Genomic DNA, 22,711 nt, shown 5'->3' on the forward strand with positions numbered 1-22,711 from the left:
AACCACACACACACACGCCGCTGTGTCGCCAGCTGATGCAGTAGCTCATTGGGTCCTTGGCGCGCGGGCAAGTTAATAGGACGAGACCGATATTGCCTCACGCGAATCACTGCGGCAGCGTATGCACATAGGAAATAAACGCCAAAGACGGAAGGCCCAGAGTATAAGGAAGACCTCCTGCGTGTGCGCGGCCGCCAAGAATCTGGAAGAACTGACCGATCCATCCTCGCCGCTATATACTATACAGAGTATTTTCACGAGCGTATACGTCTGTGCGCGTGCGTGCGTGCCACTCGCCCGGCTTCCAGCTAATGACCGTTCAACTGCTCCCAGAAATGACCGCGGCGTTTACTCTATAGCGGCAATCAGCTCCTCTGCTCGGCTAAGCGACCGAGGATAGAGAGGAAGAGAGAGACTGCCTCTTAAATTAACGAGTTCATTATTAGGACCGTATAATTGCTCCCGCTGTCTGTGCTTCCTGTTTAACTGCGACTCCGGCTGTTCTCTATATACACGCTACGCAACCTGCGCTCTGCCTTCCTGCTCTTCATCCTGAAGTTCCTTTCGCTTTTTATGAGCGCTCCGGGTGGTTTCGACTCGTCGCTCCGCGCAATCACATCGCGGCACTGGCCTGCACCTCTTCGAGCGCAACCATTGCGGCTCATTTGCCTGGATTGTTCGTGTAATCCCGGTGCACTCGCGGTGTGCCTGCAGCACTCGTAAGAGAAAGCACTTGTGTAGAATCCGCTTCACTAGATTGCTTCTCCTCCATGGGTGCAAGCAGCGCGTCACGCTTTTTTTATCTCACAAACCTGTAATACATAAAGAGTCTCGATGTTCGGATCGGTCAAGTATACGCAAACTAATAGTTCACGGCGTCTAACGATGCGAATACACCGCCTTACGAGGCCGTAATGAAGCGCCGTCTGACCGCAATGTCATCGCGATCATCATCATCGCACGCGTCATTTTCGAGAGAGCAGAGAAGTCGGTTAGCGATCGTTGGGACCGAGAGCTGCAAGACATTATAGCTACTCATTTCGAAGCTTCCGAATCACGAACGGGTTTTTTTCTTAACGCGGGCTTATTGGAAACTGTACAGCACGAAACTGCAAATCCAAACTGCCAGACCATGCCGACAGCCGGCCTTTTATACGTTTATACGAACAAACCTATTTCTTCTCAGTGGAAATTAGTGACGCTCCAGTAGCTAATTCAAATAGAAACAAACACATATTGATGTGAGAAAAGCAGGATGAGCGATAACGCACGTATACGTAATGACTTAGGACACTTCAGTATACTTTATTTTGCTGGACAGTTCTTTTGGCATTTCGCCATATTTAAAAAGTAAAATTCAGCCATTTACTTTGCTCTGACGAACGTTTCAATAAATTCTAGCTGGCAATCATCATGGCATTGTAGGGTGCAGGAATGAAGTCGTGCACACAAAGCCTTCCCAACTGAATAACAACATTAAGGACAAAATGGAGCGCGCTGGATGCAGTGTCCTTATGGCTATTAAACTATAATCTCTTTAGAAATGCACATCCCCTGACATTTTGTAACCACGTAGAATTCGATTACAAAGGCAAGTGTTACGCGTGAATGCCAACCCCGTCACGATTAGCGAAGTTGGTTTCTGGAAGACGAAATACAATGAAGTTATTTCAGCTACACATTATTAGCGACATTAGACGTCAGGGAGTACATGACCCTGACTAATTAGAATTAATTGAGAATTCTGTCAACCTAACGCGTAGCTTCATAGCTACGGTTCTAACGGCGTTAACACTGATAACATTTCCACCCTAGACAAACAACATCCTTGGAAACTGGCCTACGCGAACATCAGCGCGATCAGCTATGAAGGCGCTGCTGCGGTACTTAAAAGACACGGGACTTTCTGACAAATTGTGACTGTACACTGTGTGACGTAAGATTTTACGGTGACACTGCGTAACACTAGGAACGCCTTTGCGAGCTGCGTGACAGTGCGCACAGAAACAGTTCGTGTGTACGTGCGTGTGTGTGTGTGTAGGTTTCTTGTACTCTTCAAAATTTTTTATCCTTCTCTCTCTCACCTATCGCATCCCCTTGCCCCTCCCCCAGTACAGGGTAGCCAACCGGAGATAATTTCTGGTTAACCTCCCTATCTTTCCTTTGCCTTTCTCTCTCTCTCTCTCCCTCTGATAATATTTCCAAAGTATATATGCATCACCAAACTGCTCCACGAAATGCACGGCACACTTCTACGAAATTTGTGCGCAGGTGCACCAGGTACATTACGGAATATGATCCGTTCAGCAAGAATTCATTTCACCGCGGCATTTTGGTGATCAATACACCAAGACATTTGTTAAGCAGATGATCGACTGCACCGGGGTGAGCGTGCCTTGGGCACTGGCCGACTGCAATTACGCATTCACATCGGTTTTCGAGTCACCACTAATATTATTAAGCAGAGGCGCAACAGTACAGTTTATGGAGAGATGAGTACTATCACACAGCTACTAATCCACAGTGGTGGCGTAGTAGCTTTGGCGTTGCGCTGCTAAGCCCGAGGGCGCGGGCTCGAATGCCGGTCGTGGCGGCCGCGTATTCGGTGAGCGCGAAATGCAAAAAACACCCGTGTGCCATGCATTGGCTGCGCGTTAAAGGACCCCAGGGGGTCAATATCAATCCGGCAGTCCCCCACTACGGCGTGCCTGAAAACGACAGAACTAAAAAAAAAGGAAAGAAAAGCCGGATAGTGGAATCTGGTTATGCTACCTTTTGCCCCGTTCTTCTTGTCGTTTTGAACCCAATTATCATGTCAGAGAAGAGGAATAGAAGATGTCTGTGTCAGCTGGTCACGTGCAGGCACAGAAATCTTTAGAAAATTTTTTTAGAAGGTTATCTTATGGTGGTGCGCAAATTAGAGTGCATCGTGCCATTAAAAACAACAAATCGACTTCACTGCCCTAAAGAAAATAGGCATCTTCACTGAAACGCGTGGCATGCATTGATCAAATGTTCCTTCAGAAAAAGAGGGAGGTCGTTCTAACTATGCCTCTCGGTCTGCCTCAAACGGGCTTAGTGGGTGGTCACTTTTCAGCGCGCCTTGTTGTTGCACTTTTTCGGAAGGCGGGATGGGGGGGGGGGGGGGGGGGAATGTTTACTCAATTTCTTTTCTTTCATTCTTCCTTTTTTATTCCTTGGAAGAAAACATTTACATTCCGACCAGTTCCTCATTGGCTTCCTCGTTGGCTGCGATGCCGGTAGAATGTTGCTCTGAATGTTGGGTTGAGATAATTATTTCAACGCTTTAAGGCACTCGTCTTCCAAAACAAGAAGTACGTAGGCAACAAGCAACACAGTCGGTGTAACGGACGCAGAACACATTGTGTTCGTTTAAGACCGAAAATTCCCGGCGTCCAAAGTCGCCCTCGATGTCGCGGGCAGATGGCGCCCGAAAGCGAGGCGCCATCTCTTGCCAGCCCGGGGCAACTCATTTGCATATTGAGAGCGGAGAGCGGGCGAGTCGTCTCTCTCCGAGTCCGCGCGCGTCGCCGCTCCCGCGAGCTACTGAGAGAGAGAGTGCGCGTGAGGGAAATCGAAGTTGCAAACGCGACCAAGAGGGCGGGGCATGCGACCGGCGCGTCGCAGGCGGTAGCGCGCGCGGCGCTCGAGCACGTGCAGGCGGGACACGTGCTCGCGAAAAAGCCACGCGCCTTCGCAGCCGGGTGGGGAGTCGGCGGCAGCGTAGCGCGAAGCGCCGGCACGAGCCAGCGTCACGCTCCATTCGCCAACGTGCGAGCTGCGTCCGTGTTTTCTCCGCGGATCGTCACTTTCACCCTGCCAATGTTACCGCGACAGTAAAGTCAAATACTGAAACAGTTTAAACTGGGAAACTTTCCTTTCAAATGTCTCTTTTTTTTTTCTTTCGATAATTTAGCGGTAATAGGTTGAGTATTAAAAGAGAAAATAAAGGTCGAAGTTCAATTTTTTTTTAAATTTTGTGTCCGAACACCTGCGCCGGTACGTCAGTGTGACGTCACGGATTTCAATTTTCTTTTCGTATTTGGACTATTGTGGCTCAATAAAAGTTATCGAAACTTGCTAAGGCTTCGGCTCCTTTAGAATACAGTGGAATGCATCCTTGACTATAAATACTTAAGGCCGAGGAGACGCCGTCATAATACGCGATGTCGCGCAACTGCTGGTGCGCGAATTTCGAGGCAGGTGACCACCTCTCATTTCCTCTTGCCTCTTTTATGGCTTGTTAAACTTCGTGTCAATTCTCTCTCTCGCGCGCTCTCTTTGATGCCCTGTAAGAATTCCCAGAAGAGCTGGCGGCTGGCCTTTTCCGCTCCCTGCATTCGTGCGTGTGCGCAAACTGTGAAGACGCGAACGCGCGTTTTTCCCAGCAGCAGAGTAACCTCGAACACACCGACCCGACGACTGAATCTACGGAGCCATACTGCGATTGTGTACTTTTTCTTACCTTGGCACATTTGACGTCACATCGGCTTCTCCCTTTTCTTGTAAGATTAGCGTTATTAAAACGAGCTCCACGCTGTAAAATAATTTACACCCTTAAATGTGAAAAGAGGTGTAAATGTGTCTAGAACTCCTTACCTTATGGTGTTATTGATATACCGGACACCCGTGGGGTGTGAGTTATAGACACATTTGCACCCTTTTCAATTTTAAGGGTGTAAATTATTTGACAGTGCACACGTAGAGCAACAAGGGACTTTTAATGTTCAGGCACCAAAGTCACAAACCTAAGTCGTTCGTAAGTGCTGTCTGCCATTGGCCGGCCGCCCACCTTTACTAATGTAATGTCCAGCATCAGGATTTATTGAAGTGTTCCCTTACGGACAATTCTAGCGTAAGATGGTTTTGGTGCAATACGGGCCCAGGCGGTAAATTCACAAGGCGTATAGTCCGCAAGTGCTGTTTGCCGTTGCCCGGCCACTTTCAATAACTATATGACCGAGATCGCGATTGGTTGACATCGTCTCTTACGAGCAGTTCTTAGCGTAGGAAATTCTTTTTGTGTATACAGGCCGAGATAATAAGGCTCTGCACGTATGTGCATGCCATAACGAACGGAGTGTTTCGCTTGCACTTAGGTAGTAAAGCATAATGTACCTGAAGACACGGTTTCACTGACATGCAGTGATGAACAGAAAGACACACACAAAAAGAATGAGGCGAAAAAGGACATGGAGAGTGTTACAAAGCGTTGCAGTGCGAATTCGTTATATGTGAGAAATTAAAACCCTCTAGTTGTTTTCCTCAACACATTTTTTTTTTCATTTCCTTTCTCTCTTTTTTTTTTCTTTCTCAATCGGAATCTTTGGGCCATATATAGGTGGTAGCACGTTGGTTATGCCAGTTTAAATGTGCGCTAGCCTAGGCAATGCATTGAACAGCAACTAAAAGCGCTTAAATTAGAGCGAGGTGGTGAAATATGACTGACTGGCAAGTTGGTCCATTATCGCAGAAAGCAGCGCTAGAGGACTGGAAACTATAGGACAAAATCGCTGTGTGCTTCTCTCTACCTTGTGGCGTATTGTAGCGCTGCTTTTCTGCATGGACGAGATATAATTGTTTTTCGTGTCCATTTCTTGAAACAATTCTAATGGATGCAAATAATTGGTATCTTTGGCTGTTACTTCGTATAAAACGACTTCCTTTCTTCCTCGATAGTTGGGGAGGCTTTGAACAACTTCAAGGATTCACTAATTAAGTTTATAACTAATTATCTCATGGCACATATTGCAACCTACAACCTCTAGCGGGTGAGGCCGCAAGGCACATCCATTTGAATAGGATCGTGTAGATGACGCTATTTACATATGCGCCGTCAAACTTGCAGTAAAAACAAGACGTCGTTTTATGCATTGAATCACGAAAGTAACGGGAATGCCAATGCGTGTCTCCGCAAAGTTCGGCAATTAATATCTCGAAACTGGTGTCATCCTGTGAAATCGTTCCAAGTGGACCAGCCTCACGAACTCCACGCCTAGAATTTGTAAATTGCAATATGGGCCATAAAGTAATTATTTAAAAAGTTAATTAGTGAGTTAATTGGTTGATTATGCATGTCAATTTTTGTCCAAGTAATATCCGCCTCTTGCAGCAGACCAGCTCACGGACTAGAATTGTGTTATGTGCCACAGGCAACTTTCAAAAATTTTTGAATGTGTTCGCTGAAACACCCGGTATTATTTGTGTCAAGATCTAAGTCTGCCACTTTTGATGACTTCGAGTCACGAGGCTGCTCAGGCGAAGATGCAAACTCGAACAATTGTCGCCAACATCCAGAAGACAAGATGGCGTCATCGGGAAAATATATCGTTTACTAAACTCTGGCTAAAGCTAAAAAAGCAGATTAAGCAGATAGTCGAACATACATAACTGGTGATCCCGATATGCCAGAAACGACAAAATCAGTTCAAAAGGTGGCTGAAGGGACGCGTTGCTAATGTTTCATCTTTCGTTAGCAGCGCGATGATCTACATGGGAAGCAAAAGAAATGACAAGAAGGAGCGCTGTAAATTTCCTGGCATTTCTCTTACTTACCATGCAAATCGTCGTGCTGCTGACAAGACAGAAGTAGATCATAAGCACATGTTGGCTCGGTTACTTGGTTACGTGTGATTATATATAATACAGCGCTTGTCCTGTGTTCGTGTCCTTCATTGATCGTTCGTATGCGATGTATATAACATTCACAGTGACAAGTAGAGCTCTTTCTTTTATATATTCTGTCGAGTCGGGGATGTGACTTGTGCTTATAAAAGAAGGAACAATCTGTGACTCCATACTTGCAATTGCTATGAACACAAAGCTATAACAAAGGCAGAGGAAGCGATAGGAAGCAGGATGTTTAAAACGCGCGGAATTAAATAAAATCATCCACAGAACAGAAGGATTGAGAGCCTGAAGCGGTGAGGTCGTATTAAAGGGCAGACAGAGAAACAAACGCATGCGAAGGTACACAAATGAGGAAGCATCGATGCCCGTATTCCTGTTTTCGCCATTTCCTCCCTGCGTGCTTTGAACAGGGATGCATTTCTGGTTAACATCCCCGCCTGCTCTCTTTTTTCCTCCTCCTCCTCTTCCTCGAACTTAGGCATCGTCCCAATATAGTGTGACATCCCAAAAGCCCCATATTCTTGCGTCACCAAGCAAGTAAATAAATAAATAAGCAACATAAACCAGGCGCACACGTCTGGTTTGTTATACGTTACGGAAGAGGAATCAACTGCAAAAAGAAATATCGTGGAACGAGGTTATTGATATACGGGTTTATTGATGTACAAGTACAATGTCGCACAATGTGCACAATGTGCACATTGTGTATTTTGCACAATGTGCAAAGCACAGTATACGTATGTATGTGTGTATGTATGGACTTCAACTCCCATGTCAGCTGATCGTACATTACAAAGCCGCACTGCTCTCGCAGCTTTGCGGCCCGATTAATGAGAGCAAGATTTGACTAAGCGAGCAGTGTACGAGTAATGATAACGAACAGATCGGTGGGAATTAGCTCCCCGGGACTAACATGCACGATCTTGGGCAAAAGAAAAACAACGGCTGCCTTTCACCGGACGGTTCGCGCGTCGGCGCCGCGGGAAACCGAACCCAGTGCGTGCCTGCGCACCGCGCAGAGGGAACCGCTGCCACCGCCACGAAGGGAGCAAGGAGCACGCCCTCTTTCAAAAAAAACCAGTGCGCATACTCAACAAGCGCGGTACACGTACGCATACACGCACGCACCAACTGCGCTCGCCCTTGCGTGCGTGGTGTGACGCTAAGGGGAGCGTGGCCGGTGTGTTGCCGTTATAAGCGGAGGTGGCCAGTGACCTCCTGTGACCTTGTCTGACCCCTACTCGAGGAGATGCAGCAAGCGGAGGGCCCGTGCAGCCGCCGTAAACCTGTTCTCTGGGGTTGCGCTCGAATAAAAGAACCAGAAAATGAGAAGAAGAAAAAAATCGGAATCGTTTCGACTTTTGCCGAAACCGAGCCTGGCTGCACGCGGAGAAGAGCCGCTTGCCGGTGCTGCCCGAGAGTGCGCGATATAGGGGCCCGGCGGCGCCGCCAGCGAGGACCGTGCGCGTTGGACGAAGCTCGGCTGATCCCGGTGGTGAATGGGCGGGGATTGCTTCTTCGCACGTCGCTAATTTCTGCAGTGTCATTGCCTTTCTTGTTGCCTTCCTAAAGAAAGAGTACTAACGCAACACAGGTGGACCCTCTGCGACGATATATAGCTCGCGGCGCATAAGCTATTTATCGAGATTGAGGGATACCGCGAACTATCTCATCGCCCCCTCTCTCTTTTATATATATATTTATCTGATAGAGCCTGGATATGTGTCTGTCAGTTATGTTTATATCACCTATTTATCGATCACACATTGGGAACCATGGGGTACCGAACAATTATTTTAATATGCATTTATTTCTTGACACTGTACGAAATTTCAAGATGACGCAGGGACAAAGGCAATGAGTGCCTGACAGAGGTCCCTGATCATCCCGCCTAGTAGCAGTAGTACGGTGCATCAAAAAAAAAAAAGCACGTTGGCTATAAACAATGTTAATAAATAAAAAACAAATTATGGGGTTTTACGTGCCAAAACCAATTTCTGATTATGAGGCGCGCCGTAGTGGAGGACTCTGGAAATTTCAACCACCCCAACGTGCACCTAAATCGAAGTACACGCGTGTTTTCGCACTTTGCCCCCATCGGAATGCGGCCGCCGTGGCCGGGATTCGGTCAGGCGACCTTGTGCTCAGCAGCCCAACACCATGGCCACTGAGCAACCACGGCGGGTGCAAATAAATAAAGAATTGTACTTGGTGGTTAAGTCTACAGGACGAATGTATCGCTAGTTAACGTAATAGTATTGCTGGAGTCATACACAACAAACTGCAATACAGATTAATTATAATTTCAATATTCACAAGAAAAGAACACAGCAGATGTCTGCGACTTTGGAGAATTACGACCCAATTTCAAGCGAAGCTGTTTCTTCCGAGCAGCTGCAATTAAAATTTCAGTTTCCTGTAATTATATCGCATACTTTAAAATGTTGCCCGCACACGATTGTTCTGTTTGAAACCATGCCCACATGTTAATTCACACATGTTACATCGCACAGAACATTTACCATAGTCTACTACCGGGAAACTTAATAACTGGGATCTGAAAAAGAAGGCTGCAACAGCACCGCAATAATGTAGCCAAAGAGCAAACACTGTTAAACGCCCTGGCAGAGAATCACGAAAATACACGTCACAGTATTGACTGGCAATTGGCCTCCGTCACTAAAAAGAAGAAATTACCATCCCGCCTGCTCCTTGAACCTAGCCTGCGGTGAACTTCCATGCCCTTCAACTCTCCCTCTCACTCTCGGCGCATACGATAACCCGGAGACGGGGACCCCTCCCTGAGTTAGACGCAAACGCATTACGTCGTTCGGCACGTACATAATAAAGACCGCCATGCGCATTGTTCGTTGTGAACAAGGCACCCGTATTGGGTGCAAAATCGTCAAAACCATTTTCGTTTTTTCATTTTGTTTTTCAGTTGGCTTGGGTACATTTTTTTTTAATCACGTTGTTTCCTGGCCAGATCCGCTTTCGTCGAGCACTCGATTATAAAAAAAAAAAAAAGGGAGAGAGCGAGCAGTCGGTAACTGTTATCAGAAAACATAAGCAACCTACACAGTTTAAATTTTCGGTACACGTCACCAAGAAGTGGCTCCCATTTATTCAAAATACGATACATCTGCTATTATTTCTCCTGGCAGGAAACAGGTGATAGTGTAACTCTTATTGAGAAACAGCCTGAAAACAAAATTGTCGAAGTCAAAAGTGGCACACGCGTTTGAAAAAAAAACTCACGTAAGTGTTCAATTGGAATTGGAATAGCTATGTACGTTCGACCAAAGTTATTTTCAAGAGAACATCTACGATAAGTAGTGACTGCACAACGAAATTCAAAAATTACACCTGTAAGAGATATGATTAGTTTTGTGATGGCGATAAGAGACTGAAACTGCAACGCATAGTAGACTATCTCTGGACAGAGATTCAATAGTTCCAACGTTTGATGATCCAACGATTTCATGCCGCAAGGCACACCAATATATATTGTTGGGCGCGACTGATTACAATAACTTAATCAGCCGCGCCCCCTCGCCCGCAGCCTGAATATAACTAATTTAATATTGCGTTTTAAATACGATTAGGTGGTCCCAAAAACTGGGCATGATGTAAGTACAGCAAGCTGAAATTTGTTAAAGCGGAAACTGCCCAGCGAGGCATTCTCACCAATGCGAGCTCGCATGCTGAATGCCGCACGTCATCCGCTACAGTGCGTCCTCATGCGGCACAAAAGACAACCCTCGCCACCCAAACATGGAATGCGCAGTAAATAAAAAGCATTACTTACGTGGCCACTTAACAAAAAAGAAAATTTTGCTTTACCTGTGTTTTGTTTGAAAGTGCCCACGTTTAAATGTGTGTGTGTGTGGCGGCGGGGGGGGGGGGGGGGGTCAAATGGCATACTTTGCCCCCTCCGCTGTCATAAGGGGGGAGGGGTGCAAGTGCCCCCCCCCCCCCCGGGTACAATACAGACCTGTGTATACAGCTCTCAAAGAACATTTCCCAAACAGAAGTGGACTCTCTAGTTTAGTGCGATTTATAATTCGTCTCGTCAAAAAGGGAACCCAGTAAATTAGCATGGTTTGAGCATATTTACCTGTAATTGTCCATGCACTATTTTCTTATAGCGGTACGAACCTTAACTACTTAAAAGATTTGTAACCAAATATGAGCAAATCATGTGCAAATTCCGAAAGTGGAGTCAATGACACGTTCTATATGGGTTCCTGCGACGCGTTGAAGAGATTTTATACATAGCTTTCGCCTCTCTGCAACCCCTTCAACCCACCCTTCCAACCAGCGTACAAGACAGATGAAGAGGTACAGGCGAAGAGGGAATAACCACGGAGACACCTACACATGCCGCGGGGGGAAAAGAGGGAACTTTAACGACACGGAAAAACTGCGGATTGAGAATGCCTGCGCACGAGCACGCGTGCCTATACGAGCGTTATTATGGGGTCGGCAGCATTATCCAGTTGTATTCAATAGCGGCAGGTGTGATCACGCGTCGATTTTCGTATACATGACGCCCGAGATCAATTTTCTAAACCGCATTGCTTCACGAACGGTCGATAGCCAAACTGACTTATAGGCTAGCACGGAGTGAAAATCATTGGGCCAAAAAAGTTGAAACGTTTGAGAGAAGAAATGCATCATCCGGCCACGTATACGATGGGTTGTTTGTGTACAAGGTTGCAGATGCCACACCAAACTCGGACCAAGATGCCTGCAACGAAAAGAGGAGAGGGTAAGCAAGAAAGTAGCAGCGTCGGCGAGAGGTTCCGAAGGGCGCCTTTAGACAGTGACACAGCTACCTTGTTACATAGTAGCCGTCCTTTCTGATCTTTCGTACTATACAGACCTGTTTCCACTTGCTGTAGACAGCCGATCAATATTTCGAATCCATGCTGATGCTTCTGTTCAATAACTCGCTTCTTCAGCCAAACCGACGATTTGTTCTAGCGGAATTAAGCCCCGACGCGCGGCACAGGTATACTCGAAGTGTACACACCCGCCTTGCCATCATCTGCAAGCTCATTATTGTTACCCTTATCCGCGCATTTCCGGATAATCGTTCTCGCAAAAATGGAGCTTATAGAAAACACTTTTGAAATAGAAATCGACAGCCAGAGCGAAACAAATTCATGCTGCGGAGTATATACTTTCACAGCCTTCAGTGAAATGCATTTTTTGCACCAGAAGAAAGAAAAATGTCCCCTGGGACATCACTACATTATGTTCGAACTCGATGAGTGACGTAATTCTGTTCTTAATGAGGACTGGCTAAGACAGTCATAGTGCGTCCCTCATTTACAACGTAAACACCGGTATAAGCAACGAAGTCGAAAGCAACGCATGAATCCGCGAGAGCAGAGAACGAAGGGGAGAAACGACTGCGACGTTACGTTCAGGGCTGCCCGCGACACACACACCACTCGCGTGCTGTCTGACGTCGCCACCATGCCGTATACGCAAGAGGGGCGCGATATATATGCACGGCTTTGCGTAACACACGTGCCCATATCGGCGAGCGCAGACGCGGACAGGGAGGGACGTCGCCTAAAAAAATAGGAAGGAAAGAAAACGCATAACAGAAATTATGAGTCACGCGCCGGCAAGGAGGAGACCTTGGCTTCTCTCTGCCTTCAATTTTTTCTCCTCCCCTAACACATCTGCGCGAGAGTGCGCTTCCCCCTTTTCCCTTCATTCTCTTACCACATCCTCTTCTTCCCTACAGCGTGGCTTCCGGCGTCCACGTAGTCCGCGCGAGGAAGGGACGGGAGGAAAAGGGACAAGCGACCCGCTACGGGCATCACGACGACGCCAGCCGCACAGACGCACGACGGGTGAGCGATGGTCGGCGCGCCTCAGCCTCAGATAGGGAGGAAGGAAGCGGAGCTTGGTCGCGGTTTAAAGCCCCAACGGCGGTGGCGGTCGGTCGCGCGACCCCCGAGGTTCGACCCTTGCGGTCTTAACACTACACCCCGCGCGCGTTGCCCCCTTATACTCGCCGCAACGCGTGGGGTCCAGTGCGGCGACAGGGAAAAAAAAAAACTGCGCTCGCGACCTCACTAACGAAGGGGAAAAGAACGAACAGATAAATTGGGAGGGGTGGAGGGCGCAAAGACCCGGAGAATATCACTCGGTGGGTACTCGTGATACGTTGCGGGAGGGGGGGGGGGGAGAGAGAAGATGAGGGGGTGGATGTGGGCGCCCCTGAGACCACGATGTGGAAGGAGGGGGTGTGCATAAAAGGAAATGCGCGGTCGCGAGCGAGCGCGTGCGTCTAGAGCGCGGGGTCGCGGGCCTGTGGTCGACGGAGGAGCGCATATTAAAAAGCAAATATTCAGGAGCTATGTAGAAAACGCCCGAGGGAGAACGCGTGCGGGTGACTGAATGAATCAAAATATGGCCGCAAACGACAGGAATAAAAGAAAGAGAAAAAGAGAGAGGGGGGTGATGTCGCGGTGGGGTGGTGCGAATCCCTTGCTGACAAAGCGGCTCGGAATGCTGAGGTCATTGGGAGCGCTCGCCGATCCCCCCCGAAAGAACGGCGCACGAGTTCTGCCTTTCTGCAGCGTGCTTCGCGAGATTGCGAAGTTGGTGCACTTATTGTCACATGGTGGATGGCGTCATGTTTTCCAACAATTTTTTTTTCTTGCCATACGTAGATTACACGCTCATGCCACACCAGCGAACAAAACACGATGCAGCTCACTTTTTCTCTAGTAAGGAGGGAGGTGCAATATGGCCCATTTTGTTGACAGATGCGCCAGGCTGAATGGAACTCTTTGGTGGCCAATTGAGGGGCTTCGTATTGGGAACTAATGGCGCGCCTTTATCACGCTACATTTGCGTCAAACTGCTCAATAATGGCCTTGTCCTATACGTGCTGAATGTGCAACAAGCAATAGTTTTACCTATATGTCTTTTCTTTTTATTGGTTCTATTTGCGAGAAGGACGGTTTCTTCTTGACTACCTATAGTCGAGTGAAGCCAGCATGAAGAAAGCAACGAATTAGGAAGGAGCGTGGCGAGGTATAAAGTTGAAGCCAGAAAGAGTCGATGCAACAGGTGGTCATGTCGCGGTAAGTTTTACCCGTCTTCCACTATACCTACCCAACACGAGTTCGCGCACGCCATTCCGGAAAGACAATCGTTGCGACAGCAACATACGACATCAGAACCCGCACGCATTACAACGAAGACGATAAATATATAAATTGTAATAAACAACTGAACTTGCGCAATCATATCGGGAGAAAATGTGCCCGGAGAGGTTGGCAAAGCAGCCGAACAGTTGCACATCTATTGAAACCTATACCGGGAACCAACACACACTGGGCCTAATTCATCGAACGCAGGGTGATGTGCTGGACCAAATTTTGAGGCAGAGATAAAGCGAATTAAGCGCAATTATTTCACAGAGAGTTAGTTGCCTTGCGAAGGCTGGCTGCGTGAAGTAATGCTCCCATTTAGTCTATTTGCTTTCTATATACATGGAAGCGGTCAATGAGAGCTATGCCTTGACGCACTCTAAATATAGTCAAATTTGTAGATCACAGATCTTACATATATAAGTGCTGTTTCGATGCCATTCTGCGAGCCAAACCGTTTGCGATTACCTCTTGGTGGTCGAGGTTAATCGTTGCCCCGTACAGCAATGAGACGTCTCTGTTATCTGCATTAGGAAATAACGCGCACCTATTGCAAAACGAAATTTGATATTTCTCAAAGAACCAAAGTTCAGAGCCTGGAAACTTACTGAAGAGATGCTTATGGGGTATTTTCATGGCTATAACGGTTATTTCGTCATTGGAGTCCTCCGTGAGCAACGTCTCAGTGCGGCCGTGTTTGAGTTCCGACTCAACCTAATGGGTCCGTAACGAGATGGAATCTAACCCATTCCCATGTGCTGAGCAGCACAACCCCATAGCCAGTGAGACGCTGCTGCGGGCCCACTATACGTGTAGTTGCAATGAGCGAATCTCTTCGCGCGAGGCACGTATAAATAGCCAAGAGGCATTAATTTCTGGTGTTTCAAAAAATAATGCTATTTAAAGACGACCTAGATTCTTCACATGCAATGACCGCGTAAAAGTGAAAGCGCCTCCTCAGAATAAAGATGGTAATCGGTTGAGCTTGTGCGCTAGTCTCACCAGACATAAACCACACCTACATACGATGAAATGTTAAAGTTTGCACATTACCGTAGGGGGAGGGGCCTTTAAAAATATATATAATATTACTATATTATAATATTTAACCTTTGCGACGTCGGTGCCACAAGCAGAGAGGACAACGGAAAGCGGGCAATGAAAGCTCGATGCATAACCTCCCGAAAATGAGTTCACGCGTTTTCATGACAGGAAAACCCTCAAAAACAATTGTTGGATGTTATACACGAAACACATTTCAAAGAAAAAAATAATGTCAATCAAATATCACCGTCTTAAGATTCCCCGGAATCAACCGCCACAATCACTTCGCAATGACAAAATTGCGTCCGCCTTCCATCCCGGGAAAGGCATCACTGAAAACCCAAGTGCGGCGGACGCGTGCGCGCATGCCCGCACTCGACTCCAACAAGGGGCACGCGCGGCAGGGATGATCAAGTCCGTACGGGGCGCGCGACAAAAGCGGCGGCCCACCGCTCAAGTACACCGCGGGAGCCCGAAGACGGCAGCAGTAGCTGAGGCGACAGCAGCGGCGCGCGCGCGCTCCGCGACCTCTCAACTCGGGAGAGGCGACCCAGGGTCCCGGGTCGCGCAGGTTTCCGCACCTCTCACCCCCGCCGCCGCCGCCACCTCTTCTCGCGCCCTCCTCAGCACAGTGCCTCAGCGAGGCTCCTCGTTGCCCGGCAGCCACGCGCGCTGCTGAGGCGGCCGTGACGGCGGCAGCGGCGCGCCGGCGGGGGGGAGTCCGGGGGAGGCGGGACCTGTGCGCATGCGCAGCGGCCCGTCGGGTGGCCCCAACAGCCAATGAGCGCCGGGGTCCCGCCCGTGCCCCGAGAGATCCCGCCAGGGCACGACCGCGGCACGGGGGGGCGCCGCGCAGAGACGCACTAATCGGCCCCGTGAACCATGGCCGGCCGGAGGTGGCCTCCCGGCTCCTGCTGCTGCTGCTGCCGCCGCCGACGCCGTAGCAGCCCCCCGTGCGCGTAGCGGGCGCGCGCATTGGGCGCGACGCCACACCATGGCGCTCGCCATGACGCCCTGGAGAGACTCCGTGGACCCGGCCGACCTGGTGATCGGCCTGCCGCCGCCGCTGCCCCCGGGTACGCCGCACTCGTCCTCGTCGTCGGACAAGAACGGACAGCACGCGAACATCGAGTGCGTCGTGTGTGGCGACAAGAGTTCGGGCAAGCACTACGGCCAATTCACCTGCGAGGGATGCAAGTCGTTCTTCAAACGCAGCGTGCGCCGCAACCTGACGTACACGTGTCGCGGAAACCGAAACTGCCCGATCGACCAGCACCACCGGAACCAGTGCCAATACTGCCGCCTCAAAAAGTGTCTCAAAATGGGCATGCGTCGAGAGGGTACGTGTCTGATGCATCGCGGGGCCTTTTTCCCGCACCCCCACCCGCCCCCGTATCGTCGTCGTCGCTGTTCGTCGTTGTGATGCCTCCCTTCCCCTCCTCACCTGCTCACTTGCTCGGATGTTGCACCCCCCTCCTCTCCTCACCTCCCCTCACCCCTTCCTTCTGCCCCAGCCCAGTGTCGTGTGCATATTGTTGCCCCGTGCCCCCATTGGGGGGTCGGGGTCGCCGCCCCTGCCTGCACCGGTGTCACCTGCGATGCAGTTCTGTTTTGTTTCCTGTTCGATGTTTGTGTGCCTTGTGCTGTTCCACGGCGCGTTTGACGACACGTGATTGCGGGCCCGGCTACTATGAAAGGTAGGATGTATCTTTGCCACATTAACATACCAATTAACAGACACTTCAATCTCATGTAGAGTGTGCTCTAACTTCAATGCGAATGGCGGTGAGTGCTAGTGTTGTGTTTTCAGGCTCACTCGCCGACGCGCGTCGCATCCGTGCCCGACCACGCCGCGCTGTTACGCGGCGCTTGGCCTTGCGCGATCTCGGCTTTCTGTTGCTCGTTTGCGCGGCTCAAGGTCACGTCGGCAGCGTGCTTGTCGTCAACTGCTTCAGGAACTTGTTCGACCGCTAGGAAGCGTTTGCAAATACAGCAGGATCTTCGCAGCAATTGCATGTGCACGGAAAGGAGGATCACGCCTCCGTGCGTGGGACATCCCGCCCGCGATCTCACAGTCCCGACTCGTTCGGCGCTGTTCCACGAAGCGTTAGAGTGCGCTGACGCTTTTGACAGCATTCGCTTTCAATATAACCGCTAGCAGCCTGTCACCTGGCAAGATCCCATGCGAAATGCCTTCGTCTTCCGGCGCCCGTCTGGCTCTGCACTGCAGATGCTTAGTTGGGCTGTACATAGACACACATGCTTCCAGATCTACTTTATTTCGTTGGCCCAGCAGCCTCGTATCCAACAGCATCGGCGTTGGAAGGACGAAAACAGCGATTGCGCTGCAGTATAGTGAGATTCAGAAAGGTTGTACACCCTAAAGGTAAAAAGGAAACAAAAGGCGCAGGAAATACACTGTAGTCTGACGCTCAATACTCACCGTCCAAATTGTGGCATCACCAAGTTCAATTTCCGTCTTATATATCGGTCACAAGCTGGATTGCATGGAGACGCAAAACAAAAGTGCTTAGTAAATTTTTTAACATGCTTCCTTGAGTATCGGAGGGTTGTAAGGTTGCAGCCATGGCACACCAGATAGCACTTGCAAATGGTAAAATTATGGACGAAGGGTATTATATGGGACATTTGTTGTTGTTAATATATCGAGAGCCTGAACGTTCCGACCGTCTGAGGCGTCTTTGTGATGCGAGCTGTGAGTTCCTGTACAAAAAGGATACTAGGTCTCATCATACATGCATGCATTACGATCAGCTTGTGCCACCGCGGCGCCATTGACAATCGGCATTGACAATGGTTGCCTGCATTGCCACGGCGCCCACCTCGGCACTCTACAATACCGATTCGCACGTCATTCATCGTTTGAACAGACTTGAAGCGATGCTTCGCGAGAAGAGTATTGCATGTGAAATCCTGCTTCGGGGTAACCGCATGCATGTACCTGCGTGTATTCTGGCATAATCAGCATTGTGTTCCACTATTGCCTCGTGTGGTGTTCCTTGTAAACGTCAGCTTGCACTTGGTCAGTTTAACTATGGAAACATATTGACGCGTGTACTTCCTCCATTACAGTGTTATTTCGCTTAATTCATTTTCACAGGAGACCACAGGGCATTCAGTACAGCAAACATAATTTTTGCGCTGTATCAATGCGTGGGACTAGCATGGTTCATCATGCGCGCTCATTGCATTGTTTATACATCTTTACCGCGGACACTCGAGCTCGTCCAGAAAAATGAGTATGAGAAACAAATGGTTCCTGCCTTTTCACTAAATCATCATCGTAAATCATACAACACAACGAACCACACCGCCCAAGAACAGCAAGCGCAAAGGCACTCAGTGTTTCTTTCTTCCGGCCACAAAGCCTCTCGGATCCCTCGTTCATCCTCGAGTTGCAAAGACTTCGTTAAATACCCGCTCGGGCTCTTTCTTTTTTTTTTCAATGCGACCTTGTTCCCTTTATGGCTCGTCACTTCTCGTCCGTTTCTTCGCTGCCGAGTGAATGCGCGCCGCGGGGTCCCTAATCCTCTTGTCACCTCCCTCGCCCCCATTTTCATACTTCTTTCTTTCTTTGTTCCTTTATCAATTTTTTTTTCTTCGCCTCGTTCTCGTGGTCGATTGCGGCGCACCGCGGTACATTCCCGAGCTTTATCCACATGGCTGCGTCTTTGCTCGGATCGCCGCCTTGCGCGGTGCACCTGTGGAGTGATTACGGCCATCCATATCCTTCGCGTTCACATCTCGCTTTGGAGGCCCGCATGCAGCGGCTCCGCGAGAACGGCCTTCGCTTTGCCCGAGCGGCCGAATGCCGCGTTTTGTGGGAATCGAACCGCCGTGCACGTATACATATTCATAGCGCCGGGATGCCATCGTGGAGAAATGCGAAGAGAGAAAAAAAAAGAGAAAGTAACGCACTAAGAAAACAGACAGAAAGGACGAGCATGAAGTTGCCCATGGCCCTGTCGGAGCAGATACGCGAGTAATTTTGAACGCGCTTGCTTGTCATTCCCGTTGATAGCCCACACAGCGAGCGTCATGGTGTTCAAATAAAAAGGGACAAATGCGCTGTTTACACACGAGGGAAGTCTCTCCTCGGTGCATACTTAATGCGCGTGTAGACCTGGAAATGTGAAGCTAATATATACAAATGTATACGCATATTTGCCACGAGAACATGGGATGAAAATATGTTGAAGTAAAATATTCGAGGCGTTGGCGAAACTGAAAGGACTGTAGTTTGAAACTAGCCGACCAAGACAATAACAAGGCGGATTTCCTTTTTGTCTTCGTTTCTCTGTGTCTATTAATTACACTGGTTTTTGTTGCTTCTCTATAAGCCAAACAACCGATGGTATTTCATCGAGTATTACCAAGCGTTAATGTACTCCGAGGCGTTAGTTCGAGAATGATGGTTGTAAGAATTCGTGCCACATTTTCACACTCTTAGCGTTTACTATTTCGGCACCTATAAAATTGCTTTCTTGCAGTCCACCGTACATGATATCTTCCAGATATGTCGCTTATGCTCACTGCTTTCTTGTCCTCAGTTGGTAACGAAGCACATTTATGACCTGCTCGTTATTTCTGGCAACCCGCTAAATGCGAATCCTTATCGAGCTTTCAAAGTCTCTATAAGACATTCTGTGTAGGCACTGACTGGAGAAAACTTGAGAGGCTCTACCCGGGTTTTGCTCATTTCTTAGCACGCATTGACCTGTTGTTCGTGTTACACTTCTGCAGTGGCTCACAAAAAATCTACTTTACGTTATGATTCATCTGGTGCAGCTGATAGAGTCATAAGGCGGCGAGTGAGGCCTGGATGTCTGGCATACAAGTACCTGTAGATTGTAGAATAAGCGTAATGTGCGAAGTACCGTCACGGACGGGTTAATTTCAGCCCGATTTTGGGTTCTCTTGAACCATAGCGTTATTCAGTAAATAAAAGATCGTATATGTGTTGAACAAAGCCTCGCTCTTCTTAAGCTAAGCAAGGAGCTCTTTTAATACAAACAAGAAAGATTCTCACATTCCTACAAAGAAAAATCATTACTGTTTCTTTACTACTGCGTTGTTTCAGGTGACCGGTCAGTCCTTTTTGTCAAGGCTGCTGAATTCTTTCCAAACAGTGGACCTTTGATGCGCGTGTGACCACATCGCTGCAAAACTTTACATCTGGGCAAAGAAAGTATATGATATGTCAAAGATGTAATACCTTCTTTTAGGTTAAGAACGATGCAATGGGATCAAAACAGCACAGACCTTACACACAGACCAATAAAACATTGAGGTATATTAGTAATAAGTGATTGCATAATTTTGTTATCAAATGGAAGGAAAGGAATTCCTCCTAGTCGCGCGTACCTGTCTAGCATATCAGTTATAGACTACTTATGTCAGTTATACTTACAACTATAAGCATAGTAAGAACCTTACGTCTCACCTATTCCTACTTCTGAGTTGAAGAAGTACCTCGGAACTTATGCTCGGAAATAAAGATCTTGCATCTGACATAGCGAGGTTATAATCCAACTCAGAGTGCGGGTTTTGACAGTGGTAGATCAGTGGTATATCATTGAAGCGTTTTCTGTCCTATGTAGTGAATTACGTTTTACGTATAGAGCAGAAACGAAAAAGTAAGCGCATGTGACTATTTCACTTAGGGAAGCATGACGCAAGGTGAGCACGAACTGATCTTGAAGGAATATTAGCTTGCAGAAATATAGCGGAACCTTGTACGCCATCTACCTGTGAACTTTCGTGCCCAGACGCACATTCGTGCGCACTGAAAAGTGACATGTATACGTGCTCACCCAACGGTTGTTGCGCACGTTGCTGTTTCAGCCTGGCAAATCAATAAGCACAATGTGTACAGTATAGTTTTTCCGAGAGATATGTGCCAACAAGAGGATATTGTGGAAGGGACTCGTGCACATATCGAACAGGAGCACGGATACATTGCTGCGTTAATAGAATGGACAGCTAGAGGCGCTTGTTATAGAGTGCCCATAGTTGAAGTATAGTTCTCAGGAGTCCAAGACATAGATCCCCAGGGTTCTCGCTTGCATTACCTCCGAGATCTTTATATTTGTTTGAAAGTAGCCATCCAGGGCATGTAGCCCGTATCGATGGAGACCTTCGCAGAGTGTTGTATATAATCGAAGAAGTGGCGCGATGCAACATTCGGTGGCATTACTGGAACGCAGATGTGGGTAAAAGGCAAGTTGCTGCTTAAGATATCGTACATGCGGCAATCATGTAAACTGTACTCTCGTGAGGAACTTCTGTAGCCCAATGCAAAATTAGTTTTTCATCTTGAATGCGCAGTGAGTTTTCTATGTTAAGTTACGCAGCGCATGATTGTGGACTTCCCCCAACGAGTATATTTGCTATAGTTTCGTTGCACACGTGGTCCAGGCAGAGTGAAAGGTGAGGGTATACGTCAGTATTACGAGAGCGAAGTGCGCATGGAACCACGTGCTATATGGCAGGCGATGTTTTGAGCATATGTGGCACGTTGTGAAAGAACCGCGGGGCAACCCCGGCCGCCTCGGCGTTGCTCAAGCGTCCCACTTGGCATTGTCCCCCGCGGAAGCCTTGATAAGCCGTTATATGCATGCGTGCGCCGGCAGTTTATCACGGGGGAGATTGCTCATGTTGCGACCTTGGATTATCTCCGGCGTCTCTCTCTCTCTTTTTTTCTTCGCTTTCTTGGTTCATCACGCTTATATACTCTCCGTCCACCACTTCCCTTTGGCTCCTTTTTCTGTGTTATTTTTTCCACTCTCGCTTGAAGCTCACTCGCTCGTGGGCTACACCCTCTCAAGACGCGAGCGCGCGCCTTAGCTGGGCGCCGTACTTTCACAAAGATGGCTTCCCGCTACGCGGTGTTTTTTTCTAACCCGAAGGTGGTTCGCGGGGTGACGTAATGTACTGACTCGGCTGCGACTTGAATTATAAAGCTAGAAGAGGGTGAGGGGAGTGGAAAAAAGATACGGCTCGACTGGCTGTCGTATTTCTTCACGGAGCAACTGCGTCAATTAGTGACTGCTTCTGACTCGACGCGCAATACGGTGGGCCGCGCAGTACATCTGTTTTGTCTGCCGCGGTCCAAGGAGCTGACGTGTTTGTCCCTAACATTGTTGCAGATAAGCCGTGCACCGAGATGCAGCGAAGATATTTTTACAGATCTCCCTTCTTCATGGTCTATGCTACTTGTATAGCCGCTGTTTACGACGACCGACCAAAGGGTTTTTATTCTTTCTTTCCTTTTTTATTTTTTGTCCAGGAGGCTGAACTATGCCCCTTGTATATACCCATGCGGGCAAAGTGCGGGCTCTGATATTAATACTCTCATGGCAGAGCCCGCATTCACAAAAAGCTGTTACACTAGAATTGTTCCTAACAAAAAAAAATCCTCCCATGCAGTCACGACGCTGGACGTATTATAGCTAAGGCGACCGGACAATCATAGAGAGCACTTACGAACGAACAGTTTTGTGAATTTGACCCCGGGTTTCTTCGATAACCCATGCTGAGTGTAAATATGCCCTGTTCGAAAGCCTGTATTTGCACAGTTGATGGGCATCGGATGAGCGAACAGTGGACGTTAATTTGTTCGCATTTTACATTTTTGGTACCGATAGCAATAATTTGTAGAGTGAAAAAAACAACGAGCCAGTTGGGACCTTTGAATTTTTTTGAAGAAATACTTAAGTCGCTACACTTTCATGCGAGGAGCAGAGCTTTGCACTGATAGATTGCGACGTGTCAAAGGTTTTGCATCAAACTACTGATTAGTAATCAGGTGCTGC

The 22,711-nt window shown here is 48.3% G+C and overlaps 1 protein-coding gene across 3 annotated transcripts in view; it reads left to right on the plus strand.

Moving 5' to 3' along the window:
- Positions 1 to 15,647: 15,647 nt before the first annotated feature.
- The window catches only part of svp (COUP transcription factor 2), a 152,758-nt gene continuing 145,694 nt past the window's right edge, over positions 15,648 to 22,711 (plus strand). Inside the window, exon 1 of one of the 3 annotated variants that reach the window (XM_055077163.1) lies at positions 15,648 to 16,216. In XM_055077163.1, coding sequence (XP_054933138.1) covers positions 15,871 to 16,216 — 346 coding nt within the window. In that variant the 5' untranslated portion in view covers positions 15,648 to 15,870. The remainder of the gene's footprint in view (positions 16,217 to 22,711) is intronic. The other 2 variants (XM_050189338.3, XM_050189339.3) reach the window with 2 other exon arrangements.

The sequence above is a fragment of the Dermacentor andersoni genome, chromosome 2, assembly GCF_023375885.2.
Source record: "Dermacentor andersoni chromosome 2, qqDerAnde1_hic_scaffold, whole genome shotgun sequence".
Taxonomy (NCBI): Eukaryota; Metazoa; Arthropoda; class Arachnida; order Ixodida; family Ixodidae; genus Dermacentor; species Dermacentor andersoni.